This window comes from Camelus ferus, chromosome 13 (genome assembly GCF_009834535.1).
Source record: "Camelus ferus isolate YT-003-E chromosome 13, BCGSAC_Cfer_1.0, whole genome shotgun sequence".
Taxonomy (NCBI): Eukaryota; Metazoa; Chordata; class Mammalia; order Artiodactyla; family Camelidae; genus Camelus; species Camelus ferus.
Window position 1 is genome coordinate 25,989,171 of NC_045708.1, and position 15,252 is coordinate 26,004,422.

Consider the following 15,252-nt stretch of genomic DNA (forward strand, 5'->3'; position numbering starts at 1 on the left):
TATTCAATCCCTTCCTGCCTAAAATGCCCTGTCCTGAACCCTTGTTATGTGTACAGTTTCCATCTCCTGAGAGTAACAGACTGAGAGCTTTCTCATTTCCAGTTTGGAAAAGCTCAGGTAAGATCTCTGATCGGCCAAGCTTGGATATGAGGTTCACCCAGCCTCCCCAGCTGTTGCCAAAGGGACAGGGTCACATAAGGACATGGCAGCATCCAAGGTAGCTATGTGGATGGAGATGAGTTGGGGAGGAAGGTGCCCAATGAAAGGGAAGACTGAGGTCAGATAATGTCAGAGACAGACACCACCTGCTCAGTATCTGAAATGGGAACCAGGGGCCTTGGCTAGAGCCACCCACTTGCCCATCACCAGGGTCTCCTGCCCAGGGCCCAGTCAGCCCTGGGTGAAGACGGCACAGCTTAACAGCCAGCACCCTCTGGTTCTAAAGAGAGAAACAGAAAACACACCTTGAGGGAGCCCTGTTTTCTAGAAACATTTCTTTATTTAAAATTTAAAACCATATTACTTCATACAGCAAACTGTGCACTTTGATATATCACAGTGTCTTAAAAAGGAAAATAATCAGATTTGTTTGGAAATTTATTTACATCAGCCTAGAATGATTGGCAAGTAACACAGTTACTATGAAACCCAAATTGTTACAAAATGTTTACAAAAAACTATATTCATAGAAATTCTGCATGTCCACAAAGGGCATCCCCTGAATGGCCCAGAGACCAGTGTGTGGGAACCATGTTGAGTGGGAGTGGGGGGCGTCCAGGCACTCTGGTCTGGGTGGTGGGACAGGCCAGGGGTCTCACATGGTGCTATCTGGGGGCTCAGCCCAGGGGCTGGGAATCCAAGTCCCCATGATGGGAGGCCCAGCCAAGAAGCTGGCCCAGGCAGAGGCGGGCTGGGGGCTTGGAGCACAGTGCCGTGGGGGCCCCTGGACCCTCGGATTCCTGTTCTGGAGCTAAGACAGGCCCCTCCTCAGGGGTTGGGGTTCAAATGTGCTCTGCCCAGGGCCCCGGAGGCAGACCCAGTTAAGAGCAGACCAGTCTGAGGCCTGGGGCCCAAGAAGAGGGAAGGCCGCTGACCACGTGGAAGCCCACTCCAGATCGTCTCTCTCCCGCATGCTCCAGAGATGCTCTGACCTGTGACAGAGCAGGACCACTAGCTAAAGGACTGGAGTTGTGAAGAACAGACAGATCCGGGTGGGGCAGGGGCTGAGGTCTGAGGGTACTGCCGGGGGCTCTCTGCCACCGCCCTGCTGGGGGAGGTGTGGCAGGGGAGAGCCAGCAGACAGGTGGCACCTAGTGTGCTTGGACAGGAGTGCCTTCTTGGCTTCCCCTCTTTCACCCCATGTCACTGTTCTGCTCATATCTCGGGCTACTCTGTTAACCCCCTGACAGCTGGCCTCGGGGGCAAATGGGGCTGGGGAGGTTGTCTGAGGTGGGACAAACTCTTGGTTGCAATTACTGGGTCTACAGCTGCTTTCCAGCATCTGGAGGCCTTTGATCTGTAAAACAGAGACACACTGTGGGGTGACTTGAGGTCTGTTCTAGAAGGCAGGGGATGGAGGCAAGGTCAATACCTAGGGCACGGGACATTAGACTGGCACGCTGGCAATGCCCAGGGGGCCATTCTCTGTAAAAAGGGTTTCCCTAGCTGGGAGCTCTGCCTTCGCTTGTGGGTGAGAATGTGAGGCAGAGGCCTTTGCCGTCTAGAATTCTCCAGCCTTCTAGGGTATTCCAGGTGGAGCCTGACGCCTACCTGGTGGCTGTGCAGGCAGGTACTGAGGGCAGGTCCAGGGAGTGGCCCCCTCCACCCCTGCCCTTCGGCTCCCTGTTAACTGCCCTGGTACCAGAGTGTCATATCGGCTCAGGATCCAAGTATGGGGACGACACTGCTCTCCTGACACAACCCAGCTGTCCTGCCTCAGACACTCTCAGATGCAGAGAAGGCCCCTGGGCCACTCCTGCCCCTCCCCAGGAGGACTGGCTGTGCAAGGCCCATCTGCCAGCCCTACACTTCTCCCCTCTTGCTCAGGGTCTGCAGCTCTGATGTACTGCATTCTCTTTCCCTCCCCTCCCCTCCCCCCTGGGGCTCTCTACAGCCCCTGCCCCCAGTGGCCTCCATCCCAGACTTAGTGGCTGCAGCCTCCACCTCTCTCCTGGTCCCCACCCGTACTGGCTGGGTTATGTACACTCCGTGTGCAGACGTGCGGGGAGGGGTGCGTATACACATGGGCGACAGGTCATATATACACTGTGCATATATATATATATACAGCATATATATATATATCTTTTTACATTCATATATATAATGTACACAACAGTAACCTTCCACCAAAAACAGTTTTGTGACTTTCATGTATGGCCTCAGTGCTGAAATTTTTAACTCCAGGGCAAATCCAGGACCGAAATGAGGGCTTGCTTCAAACTGGGCATGGGAGCAGAGGGCAGGGCCCTCCCATCATGGCAAGCAGCTGGGCCAGGTCCCGCTGCGCCCACCCAGCCTAGGGCTGTTCCAGATGTGTCTATTCCAGACCCCTGTCTACAAGGGTTGGGCTTACTTCTTGCGTCTGCCCATGGGGCGGGGCCCATCTCAGATGTTAAGTCCATACAGCTGTCCGTCCAGACCGCGAGGCCCATCCCAGATGGCTAGCCACACAGGACCAGAGACATGGGCCGGAGTTGGGCCTATTTCCAGATGTTTGTGCAGATAGCTGGGAACGGCTTGGGGAGGGAGCAACTTCCCGCTGAGTGACGGAGTGGTCGCTGAAACCCCGCACATCAGTGCCCCTGGAAACGATGGTGAGGAGGGAGCCTCGGACTGTCCTCAGTGAGTGTATGCCTCCCTCTAACTTCTGTTCTCCAGTTTAAGGAGAGTGACTTCTAACTATTTAGAGCCTTCACCCACTATTGCCTGGCCCCTACTCCATCCTGGGCCAGATTTCCCCTCTCCCAGCGCCCGGGGAGCCAGTGTGCTCTTCCAGCTGAGGCAGAATTGTGGCTGTGATGGGAGTAGGTGCTCCCGGCCTTCAGAGGTTCAGAGTCAGCTTGTCAGCCATGGGGGCCTTACCCCTTACTGAAAGACACCTGCAACATGGGGCCACCTGAATGGTGACAAAGGTCTCAGGGTTTTCTTATCAGTCCATAGAAGAGAGACCAGTAACAGGTCAAGGGGGGAGAGATCAGGAGGCCCCCTGGCCCCAAAGCCCCAGGGCCTTGGAGGGTGTGTGTGTCTTCACTGCCGCCCCTCCATTTGGCCAGTGTGAGCAGGCTGAGAGGAAGCACCGGCATCTTGGGGTGGGAGGTGCGGATGGAAGGTAGGGGTGCTCTTCTTTTCAGGACCAACATGTGGGGCCAGACAGAGACAGTCCAGCACCTGCTCAGGCCAGTCCCATCTTCTGTTCCATCCAAACCAGTGATGATGCTTCCATCACTCCCAGCCACCGGCCTCAGGGCTTCCGTGTGCGTGTGTGCCCGTGAGCACCCACTGTGGTCAGATCCACACCTGCTGGCAGGTGGGTCTAAAGTTTAAGTCCACATGACCCACCTTGCTGAGAATAGCTCTCCACCCCCATCCCCAAGATGCAGTGGGCACCTTCGGTACCCTGCGAGAGACACAGCTCACATGTGGGCAGAAGTGGTCTCCGCAGTGCTCTGAACACTGGGCTGGCCTCCAAGACAAACACAGGACATCAGGCAGACTTTGAACACTATCCACACACATGGACATAAGGCCTGAACAGGAGGCCAGATCATTCCACCTCTGTTTAGGACTCTAGATGTCATTTCAGCCCCTGTCGGGGGATTTCCTTAATTGAACTGTACCTCTGATTTCCACCATTTCCCCCTCCTTTCATGAAGGTCTTCCGACCCCATGCCACCTCCTTTTCTTCCTCCCATCACAGTCTATATATGTGCATAGCCTCAGAAGAAATGACACGTTCATAGCGTGTCATACACAAAAGCACATACACATGTGTGTGAGATGAACTTGGATGTGAGCATGTGCTATGAAATTAGACTGGCTAAAGAAAGATAGTGGCTTGTGTCTGTGGTTGGTGAGATCACAGATATCTTCATCAGAATCTGGTTATCTGGGAATTGCCCCCAAAGTGTCATTTTCCCTTCAAACAGGACACTCTACGTAGAGCTAGGAGTCACCAGCCATGAGTCCCTGAAGCGGTTCACCCCTACTTGGCCAGTCTCCCCATGCCCATGCCTGTGCAACCTTGGCAGATCTCTGTGACAAATGATCTCTCTCCGTGACAGAAGTGCACACAGACTCTGGTTCCCTGCCTTCCTGATTGTCCATCTCTGCTCCTGCTGTGAGCTGGAACATATGTGTGTCTCTGAACACACATATGTGAGCATACACACACACACACACACTCCACTCCCACATGGTTTCTCATACAACATGCATCGCCCTGTGCCACACACCTGTCTGGTTCTGCCCTCCCTCCCGCCCTCCACTGCGCCCACAGATACACGTACACTCACATGCAGACGCCTTGATGACATGGCTTCTCCTTTTAAACATATTTGGCGATGTTTGCGGGTTTCAGTGTGTCCTCTGCCCGCTGCCATTTGGTGCCCAAACGCACACACACACACAAGCATGGACGTATACATATGTATACCCACCAGAACCCCATTACAACATGGCTTCTCCTGTTTTTATATGTATGGAGCCCTGCTGCTTGTCCAGATTTGTCTCGCTCACCCCCAGTTTGCACACATGCTCACATACACACGTCAGAACCCAAAGGATTCTATTATTGCCTGCCCGGGACTCTGTTACATGTTCTAATTTGCCATTCATGCCCAGCCCCCAAAGATCACACATACAAAGACAAAGACACACATATATGCACACACACACACACACACACACACACACACACACACACTCCTACACCCAGAAGCTCACGACAGCATGGCTTTTCCTATCATGAGATGTGTTGGCTGCGTGGCATGTCCAGCCCTCTTCCCCCACCTCCGGTGCACACAGCCTGTCTGAGCCACTGTGATTCTGGGAACCAGCTGGTTTGGCCCTGCAGCTCAGTTTGGAAGAGGGACGGTATTCATCACACGAGTCCACTGTGCTCTCCTGCCTTGGGAGTCCTGAGGGGAGCTAGAGATCACCCTTCACCCCAGCTGAGAAGGTTCTTGAGACCTAAATCCAGCTCTTCTCTATGCAGGGTCCCCAAGCAGAAACAGGAGAGAGATGGAGTGGGGTGGCTGGTGTCTCCTGGGCCCCTGTCCAGAATCTCTAGCAGCCATCCCTGCCTCGAAGACTGCCCTTGCCTCGGCCATGGGCAGCCCTGCTGGCCCCATCGCGTTCTCTTTAAGGACACTTTGTTCCTAATCCTTTCATGTCTCAAAACTTCTCCCAGAATTGTAGAGTCACAGACCTCTAGAGTATCCATCACAGCTAGCTGGCACCCACAGATCATCTGGTCCATCCTTCACTTGAACTCATCAGCTACTGCTCCTCTGCTGAACCCCCAAACCCCACAAAGTCCCAGCTGCTCTGGACAAGAGACCTGGGGCCATAATGGCCTTGTGTCTCTCTGTGGGGTCTTTGGTTAATTCTCCAGGAGGCAGTTTCTCCCTCCCTACCCTTGGGTCCTCTATGAGGAGGCTATCCTGAACACTTTCTCTTTCTGGGGAGCATCTTTGGGTGTGGCAAGTCCAGGAGGCCAGGAGTTCTTTAGGGCCCCTCTGGCTTTCCCTACCTCACCCAAAGCTGGCCTGTGCAGTAGGACGCCATCTTCTTTGGAGGAGGGGTGATGACGTTCACTTCAATCTAGGCTATTTCTCTCCTTCCATGATGACAGAAGAAGGTCAAGGTGAACTGGCCAGGAACGGGGAGCTGCTGAAGAGCAGCTGGCACAGAGCTCATGCTCCCTAATGCCACCAGGGTTTAGAAAACAGCATGGTAACCAGCAAAGTAAAATCCAACGGCTCGATGGCTCGAGGGCTTGCAGGATTTCCATGGAATTCACTGTTCCTCTGGGCTTCAAATATTGGCTGGGTCTCTGGGCATCCTTTATGAGAGATTCAGGGGTCCTCCTCCTCTGGCCAGAAGGTGGAGAAAAATTTGCTTTGACCACTCCTCCACTCCTAGAACCTCCTGGAAGAGTAGGGCACACTGGGACATTGTCCAGAAGGATTCAAAATGACAGTCTCTGCATTCTCCTCTCTCCTGGACTCCAAACTCCTCTTTTCTCCTGTGGGGCTCTCTGCCTTCGACTTTGCCAAAACAGGGGCTTCCATGGATGGTGTCAAGTCCAGGAGATCAGGACCATGTGAGCAGCCCCTGCGGGATGAATTCTTCCTTCTGCCTGGGCATGTAAGGTGGCCATCTCCCACCTTTAGCTCCCATTGGCAGCCAAACTATAAAATCTGAAGGTACCCAAGGTACTCTGGTCTCATAGTCAAGTTCCGGAAGGCCTGGGCTCAGGGGAAGGAGTGGCAATATAAGAGTTGTTTCCCATTTCCTTTGGCCTCTGCAGGGCCATGGTAGAAACTTCTGACTGTAGAAGAGAGTTGAGGGGCAGGTGAGTTTAGGCCTGAGAGAGGCATGTGCTTCCTTTGGCCTTGGCTGTCTTGGCTGGCAGCTTTAGAAACCCATAGAAGGAACAAGAGGAGGGTGAAGCCCAAGCAGCTGGCCTGGGGGCCTGCTGGTTTCCTGGTAGGTTAAGGGCAGGGTCTCCTGGCCCAATAGGCAGGCAGCAGCTCTGGTCCCCAAGCCCAGCACAAGGGACTGAGGACGTTCCTTCCAGTCTCCTTTGCTTTCCTCCGTCCTGCCCCGAGGCCTGTGGTCCCCACCCAACCTGTGCCTAGGGGAACACAGGGGCCAGGGATGTGCTGCAGGTCATGCTGTCCTTGCCCGGAAGCCGGCGATCATTGAACGTGTGCATGTTGATGACGGCATCGGTCTTGACCATCATGGGAGGCTGTGGCTTGTGCTTGACCCGACGCTGGCAGGTAAGGGAGAAGCGGATCTCGTCGGCCACGGTGCTGCAGAAGGAACGCTGGGTGGGGGTTGGGGGAGTCAGGAGGGGAGAAGGGGCACACGGGTGAGGCCTTGCCCAGCAACTCCAGCCAGCTCCTCCTCTTCCTCCCAGAGTCTGTGCCAAGGCCACCGGGCCTCTCTCCCACCTTTACCCCACCCACCATCCGCCCCCTGCCGGGTGGTCAGTTTGGGGAGCAGCCTACAAAGCATCAGGTTCTTGGTTGGAGACTAAGGTGGTATCATCTTAGCCCCATTTTCCCGATAAGTATACTGTGCCTCTGATTGGCATTCACATTAAAGTTCAAGGAGTTTACCTCCCTGATTTTTCTCCACTAGATTCTGAGGGCAGGAACCAGCCAGTGTCATCCGGGCCAGCCCAGCCCCCAGCTCTAAGCCTGGCTCAGAGTCAGGGCTTGAGAAACACTTGATGAATCTATGGATAACCTTGCTGGAAGGGCTTCCAGCTGAGGGAAGGGGTCACTGTGCTCCCACTTTTGGAAAGTCCAGTTCATATTTTTCCACTGGGAGGCAGGTCCCTAAAGGACTGTGGGTGGCAGTGGCCTCTTCAGGCCTGGGTCCCTGTGGGTTTCCAAAGGAACAGCTCAAGTGCAGCAATGCCCACAGGTATCTCATGGCAGTGACTCCACGAAGCCAACTGCCAGAGGTTGTCCTGCGGCTTGTCTAGAAGGCAGTGGGGCTGTCACCATCTCACCTTGCCCAGGGAGGCCCGGGCATCAGCATTCAGACAGTTCCTATGCAGGTTGGGTGGTGCAGGGGCATAGGGACCTGGCTTTGAGTTCTGGCTCTGCCTCTTACCAGCTGGGTGACCTCTCCAAGCTTTCCCTTGCTTCCCCACTAAATGCAGAATATCATCCCTCCTCACCTTCCTTTCTGCATTCTGAGACTATTCACTGAGACCCACCATGCACCAGACACCTAGTGTTCTAGGTGTTAGACACACAGCTGTGAAAAAGACAGATAAGGCCCCAGCCCTCAAGGAATCCCTGGTCTAAGGATGGGACAGAAACAGATAATAAACATATGAACAAATAAATAATTTGAGAGAGGGATAACTCTTATTAAGAGAAAAAAACAGTGAAATGAGATAGAGTGGGGTTGGAAGGGGCACAGGTGGGGAAGATGACCGGAGCTGAAACCAGAATGACCAGAAGACATTAAGAATATGGAGTTCTGAGGGAAGAGCATTGCAGGTGGATGGAAAGCATGTGCAAAGGCCCAGGGGAAGAAATGTGCTTGGTGGGTTAAGGACTAAAAATGTGGCCAGTGTGTATGGAGCAGAGTAAAAGAGGGGAGGGTGGGAATGAGGAAGTTAGAGAGGTGGGCAAGGACCAGATCCCATAGACTTTTGGTGGAATTTGGAGCTCATTCCAATTGTAATTGTAATTCTAGTACAACCTAAAGAATTTGGTTGTTCTTTCTGGATGTAGCATAATTTCCTACACTGTTACCTATTACTGGACATTTTGGTTTTTCTACATTTTTTTTCATGTTACAATGAACACTTTAATACACATCTTTGTAAATAAAACTGTACATATCTTTGGCCATTTCCACTGCGGGCATTTCTAAAAGTAGAAATTGACTGATCAAAACATGTGGTCATTTGTAAGTACTCTGACCATACTGCAAAAGTTGCCTTCCAGAAACATACCCTCTTGGTTCCCCCCAGCAATACTGGAACGGGTCCCTCTCTTCACACCCATGCAAACTCCAACACCAAGAATTACCTTTGCCCTTTCCTCTTTGTTGACTCAGACTTTCTGATTATAAAGGACGCCACTTCATTTTGGATGGATGTATAACTGCATCTTACACAGATGATGTAACTGCAATCTCCTTCCACACTTGTCCTGTATCCCTTTGAATTTCTCTGTGAAAGGTGCTTCCCCCCAGTCCAGTGGCCCTCAACTCAAGGTGCACATTTAAATCACCCCGTTTGGTTTCTTAAGAAGCCAATTCCAGGCTCCGCCACAGACCAATTAAAACCCAGTCTCTGAGAGTGAGGCCAGGGTATTAGCACTTAAAACGCTCTTTTGCGGTGATTCTAATGTGCTCCTGGGACCCAGAACCACTGCCCAGCCACACTTGAATTAATCAGACGGGTTGAACCTAGCTAGCTTGGGCCGCCCCGCTTAACTCTTTTTCTTTTTTAAACTTTTGATTATGGAAATTTCCAAATATATGCAGAAGTGGAGAGAACAGTATAATGAACCCCTATGTAAGCATCACGAAGCTTCCACAATTACCCTGGAGGGTTTTATGCAGGGGAAGGACATGGTTTAAATTAAGTTTTAAACAGGGCACTGGCTGCTGTGTGGAGAGCAGCTGGTTTAGAGGAAGAGTGGAGGCAGGAAGGCTGGAGTGGAGGCCGGTGGGTGGTCCAGCTGGAGGTAATGGGCGTGGCCTGGAATCACGGTGATGGGAAAGTGAGCTCCCAGTGGGTGCAGTGATGGGAAAGAGAGCTCCGAGTGGGTGCAGAGGTGGGGCCGGTGGGGCCTCCTGGATTGGATGCAGGGTGGGCTACGGTGAGGATGGGGTCAGACACCTGCTTGTGCCTTGCACAGTGGAGATGTGAAACCAGCCCGGACCCTGTCCTGTGTCCTTCCCTTCCCCGCGCAGACCCCAGTTCTGGGGGGCTCACCTGCTCCCGCTCTGCTGTTTTGCGGAGCTTGTATACAAACTCGCCCACGGCCACCAGCACAGACAGGACCAGCCCGGCAGCCAGGACGATGAAGATGCCCCCGATCTTCTGGATACCCAGGGCGCTGGCCTCTTTGTTTTCCTCCTCGGGACACCCGCTGCCCCGCCACCATTTCTCCTTCATGATGTGCAGCTTGTCTTCCTCCTGCAGCTGCAGGATGGCGATGGTGATCTTGTCCCGGTACGGGGAGCCTGAGTCGGAGAGACGGGGCCCTGGCTGTCAGCAACTTCCGGTCCATCTTGTTTGCCCCCGTCAATACCCTGGCAGGCACCAGCCACCAAGCTTACACAAACGGGGATCCTATGACCAGGAGGTCCCTCTTTCAATCTATCTATGGTGTCTAGGTGGGAGGAAGGGTCTAGACGTGGGGTAGAGAGCCTTGCACATGGACCCCTGTCTCCACCTGCCTCTGGCAGGCCCTGTGTGTCTGGGCTGCATCCACAGGGAAGAGATAAGGGAGAGGTGGAATGACCGATGAACCGACCCCCCACCCTGTGTTTGCCCCAGTCTCCTGCTCAGGCCAGGGCTGACCCCTCGAGGCTTGTGGCTCTACCCCTTTTCTCTGGGCTGAGGCTGTGCCGCGTTCCGCCTTTCAAGGCTCCTGGGGCAACACGCGAGGGGGAGCCGGAGGCTGAGTGTGCGCATGAGCGGATGGGCGGGGCCTCGCGCCCCCCCCCCCCCCCCCCCCCCCGACTCCGCAGCTTCTCGCTCACCCATGGGCGTGCCGATGCCATAGCCCTTGGAGTCGATGAGGCCTCCGATCTGCGTGAGGTTGCAGTTCCTCTGGGTGACGTACTCGATGGTGGTGGACTCCATGAGCAGGGCGTAGTCCGCCGTCAGCGTCCGCTGGATGCCCTCCTCGTTATTCTTCACCAGCGCCGAGGGCTTGCTGCTCATGAAGGCCCACATCTTCTCAAAGGTGGAGATTTTGGATTTCTGGGCGGTGGCGGTGGCGGTGGGGGTGGGGAGATGATATACACACACCGTTACTGAACACATGGGGACCAAGCACTGAGCAGGGCTTGGGGCCCAGAACTCTGCACAGTCCTCAGAGCGAGGGAGTGTCACCCACTGCTCAGATGTGGAAACTGAGGTCCTGGGAGGAGAGGTCCCCAAACACACAGCTAACTGAGTGATAAAGCGTGGAGTCAGACCAGGGTCCACCTACCTGGAAACCCTTGGCTCTCTGCCAAGGCATAAGTGGTTTTTAGGCTGCTTTTTAAAAAGTGAATTTTCTTTCTCTAAGGTTTATTCAACAATTACCTGTGCAGGCCCTGTTCTAAGTGCTGCCCTGCACGAACTCACTGGTGCCTCCTCGCCATCAGAGGGGCAGGGACTCTCACCAGTCCAATTTTACAGATGAGGAAATTGAGTTTAGCTGTGCCTCAATTGGCCTAAGGTTACTCAGACACAAAGCAGCCAAACCAGGCTTCAAACCCAAGCCCCAGAGTCCATGCTCCTAACTGCTCAGCAGCACAGCCTCAGAAACTGCTGTGAGGGTGGGGAGGGAGGGGTGGGTGCTGATGAGGGCAGAGCTCTGTGGGTTCTGGGCCCCTCGCTCCCACTTCAACCAAAGCAGGCCCCTCTTGTGTACCACGGTCCAGGGGAAGATTTGTCTGAGGCAAGACTTCTTGCCTATTCTCCTTCAATACAGTGAAAGAGAAGCAAGGTGAGAATTGCAGAGCAGGGAGAACAGTGGGGGCAGTCAGAGCAGATGGTCCACAGGCCCCTCACTCCCTTGTCTCCAGAGCATCCTGGGCTGGATGTTGCTACATAAATGGAACTGGCATTCCTACGATTAGGCCTGGTGGGTGGGCTACTGTGTTTGCCTTGCCTGGCTGGGGAGACTCAGATAGGGCCTGGGGCTGGGAGAGGGGGCCAGGGTTGAATATCTCTGGCTGTCTGAGGGTCTGAGGACACCGGGCCAGCCAAGGTGCAGGGCATTCGTGAGATTTCTTGGGAACTTAGTGCCTGCCAGCTGCCTGCTCCCAGCAAGGATCAGCCCTGCCTCCGTGGGTCCCAGGGGAGCAGGTGGCTCTGCAGGCCCCATGGTCCCCGGCTGCTTCCAAGTCTGGCTGTGCCTGTCTGTGATGTCAGCCTGTCTGACTGGCACCCGGCCCAGCTCCGGTGTGCGTGATGGCACGGGTGTGCTCAAACAGGCTGGAGGGGGGCTGGGGGAGCGGGGAGAAGCTGTGTCTGCCAGGAGTTGTGGGGGGATGGGCCTGGGAGGAAAGTGGACCTGCTACTCTCCGGGTGCTTCCTGACTCTAAGGACTGTCCCCTCCCAAACTGGCTCCTGGAGACCCAAGCATGGCTGGGAGAGGAGGGAGCCCCAAAGCAGCAGGCAGCACCCTACTTGGGATTCCATCTGAGCCCAGAATCCCTTGATTACTAGTGATGCCTTCTTTGGGCACAAGGCCCAAGGACACCTTCACAGATAAACAGATTCCCCTGCAGATTTATTGGCCCTGAAGCCGGAAGGGCAGCCTGGAAGGGCTCAGATGCTCAGAGCCCTCTGCGGGTTCCATCAGAGCGGGGAGCTGGCTGCCCCCAGCTCCTACAGGTCCTCAGCCTGTCCTATTTTCAGCTACTCCTGCTCTCCAGCTACTCCACCTCCACAGTTACTGTCTTACCTCAGCAACTCCGGCCTCCAAACCTTCTGTGCTCTCTGGCTGTTCCATCCTCCCAGCTTCTCTTCCACCGCAGCTCCTCCAGGCCCCAGATGCTCCCCCCTGCACTTAGCTACTCTTGCCCTTAAACACATTCCTGATTTCCAGCTCTTCTGACTCTCCAGACATTTCTTATTTTCTAAATAATTTCTGATATCCAGACTCTCCCCACTCTGGCTGCTTTTCTCCTTCTGGTCTATTCTCACTCTGCTACTTTTCCCACCAGATTCTCTGTTGGCCAGAAGCTTCTAACCGGCCCCAATGATCTCCATCCCTGGGATTCATGCCCTGGTGTGACCCCTTCCTTGTGAGTGTGGACTGGGCCCAGTGACTTGCTTTTAACTCCCCCAGGGGTGATAGGATGTCACGTCTGAGATTAGGTTACAAGAGACTATGATTCCTGTCTTGCTTGCATTCTCTCTGACTCTTCTCACTCCCTGCTTGATGGAAGCTGGCTGCCCTGCTGTGAGCTGCCCCATGGAGAGGCCCACATGTCAAGGAACAGAGGGCAGCCTCCAGCCAGTGGTCAGTGGAGACAGAAGCCCTCTATCCAACAGCTTGGGGGAACTGAATGCTGCCAACAACCATGTGAGCAAGCTTGGAAATGGAGACTTGTGACTACAGTGCTAGCCGACACTTTGATGACATCCTTTGAGAGACCTGCACAGAGGACCCAGCTAAGCTGCTCTGATTCCTGACCCAGACTGTGAGATCATAATTGTTTTAAGATACAAAGTTTTAGGTAATTTGTTATGCAGCAGGAGATACCTGATACACTCTCTTACATATACCCACCAAACTACTTCTTTTCCCAGTATAGTTGCTTTTTCAGATAATCAGTTCCAGTATTCCTCTAATCAGATTATCCAAGTCCAATCATCCCTGCTTGCCAGGGACAAATTGCCTCAGACACTCTGTGCTCTTGGTTATTGTAACTAAATACTATTCTCCCATCAGTGATTTCAGTACCTCACTCCTTTTCCATCCCAGTCTCTCCTGCTTTCCAAATTCTCCTTCTTCTACTAGAGGTAGGAACTAGGGATTGATGCCCCTCATCAGGGCTCCCCGTACATCTCCTAATGCATCCATCCACCCATCTGCCCACCCGTCCATCCACCCACCCATCTGCCCATCCATCCATCTACCCACCCATCCACCAACCCATCCATCCATCTGTCCATCCATCCATCCATCCATATATCCATCCTCTCTCATCATGTTCATGTTCTCACCCAGTCACTCACACACTATCTACATACTAATTCATTCAATTAACTATCCAACTATAACCTAGCCTTTTAACCTATTTATCCATCCATCCATCCTCTTATCCACCTATCTATCACCAACCATCCATCCACCCTTCCACCTCACCCATTTTTACCCACTCATTCTCCCACACAATCAGCCAATGAACCACTGAGGGAGCCCTGCCCCACTCCTTCTGTTTCAGAAGAGGATGAGAACGTCTCCTCTTTCTGCAAACTCCTCCCTGCATCCTCTCCTCAACACCCTATTCCTCCTATACATAGGCCTGCCTGACATTAAAACATATGTTCTTCCCAGTAACACTCCATCAGAAATGGAGATAGAAATTTCCATTGGAGGCTGGTGTGGGGAAGGGCTGGTGTTGAGGCTGATGGGTTTTGAGGAGAGACACAGGAAAGCCTGCAGCAGGTAAAGGAACGAAATGAGGAAGATGGGAAAGGACACCAGAGAGCTTGGGCCAGTTACGAGGAGAAGACACAATAAGGCGGCAGCTGGCTGTGATGCTGAGTTCAAGGGGTTCTGCTCTCCCAGGTTTAGTGTCAACTAATTCACTACCTCCACCACCTTTAGGCAGATGGTTCTGAAATCTGATTTTCTAGAAAGGCCACCCCCTGTGTTTGTCTCATATCTTGAGATCCTCATTCTCGACCATGCCCACTGATGGTTTCTGATTCCCCTTAAGCTTCTGTCCTTCTGTCCTTGGGTGATTCTGTAATTCTGGGCACATCCCTGAAAAGCTTCCCTCTGGCACCTCTGAGGAAAGGAGGGATATAGCCAGGGCCCCCTCCTGGAATCTCAGTCCCTTCTCCCATCTTCCTAGGCCTAGTCATCAGAGGCCTGAGTTCCTGTCACCAGCCTGAGCTATAGTCACCGCCTCAGGGAACAGAGTCCCACATACCTACGGCTCCAACGTCATCCTGCCTGTCCCAGCTCCAGTGGGGACCTTCATAAGCACTGCTTTAGGGCCAGTCACCTAAATCGATTAATGGAATCGTTTGGAGCAGCCAATACAGGGCGGACATGCCAGGACGGAGAGGCTTTTTTTATCAGTCAAATTGGCAAGAAAGTAAGTTTCAGGCTCACGACTTTCAATTCCAGCCTCCTCAAAGAAGTAAATTGATCTTCCCCAGCTGAAGATATTTAATCTTGAGAATTTAACATTTCTGTACAAGAAATTGTATATAGGTATATATATATAAATACATATCAATTCCAAAGGGAGCTGAATCCCAGGGAATGTGTGCGGGGATGCGGCAGCAATGTGAGTCCATGCGAGACCTTGGGGATTTTCCACATTGGAAAGGAGATCTTTTCCCAGATTAATTGGCTTTCTTATCCCTGAGTGTGGCGTCTTTGGCCTTATCAGATCCATGGACAGTTAATCATGTCTCTTGGGTTATTTTCATGGGGGCCAGGAGGCTTCCTGAGTCCCCTGCCTCTGCCCATGGGTGCAGCACACCTGGCCAGGACAGACTTGCTGACCCTCCGGTCCAGCAGCGGCCTTTGCTGTCTGCATGCGCTCCCGAGGCCTGCCTGTGTGGGGGCTGCAGGCTCGCCC

General features: G+C 53.4%; 1 protein-coding gene across 1 annotated transcript in view; it reads right to left on the bottom strand.

Moving 5' to 3' along the window:
* Window positions 1–479: 479 nt before the first annotated feature.
* The window catches only part of GRIK3 (glutamate ionotropic receptor kainate type subunit 3), a 225,596-nt gene continuing 210,823 nt past the window's right edge, over window positions 480–15,252 (bottom strand). Inside the window, exons 14-16 of the mRNA XM_032495980.1 lie at window positions 10,471–10,693; window positions 9,698–9,948; window positions 480–7,054 (exon numbers count right to left, since the gene is read on the bottom strand). Coding sequence (XP_032351871.1) covers window positions 6,860–7,054; window positions 9,698–9,948; window positions 10,471–10,693 — 669 coding nt within the window. The 3' untranslated portion in view covers window positions 480–6,859. The remainder of the gene's footprint in view (window positions 7,055–9,697; window positions 9,949–10,470; window positions 10,694–15,252) is intronic.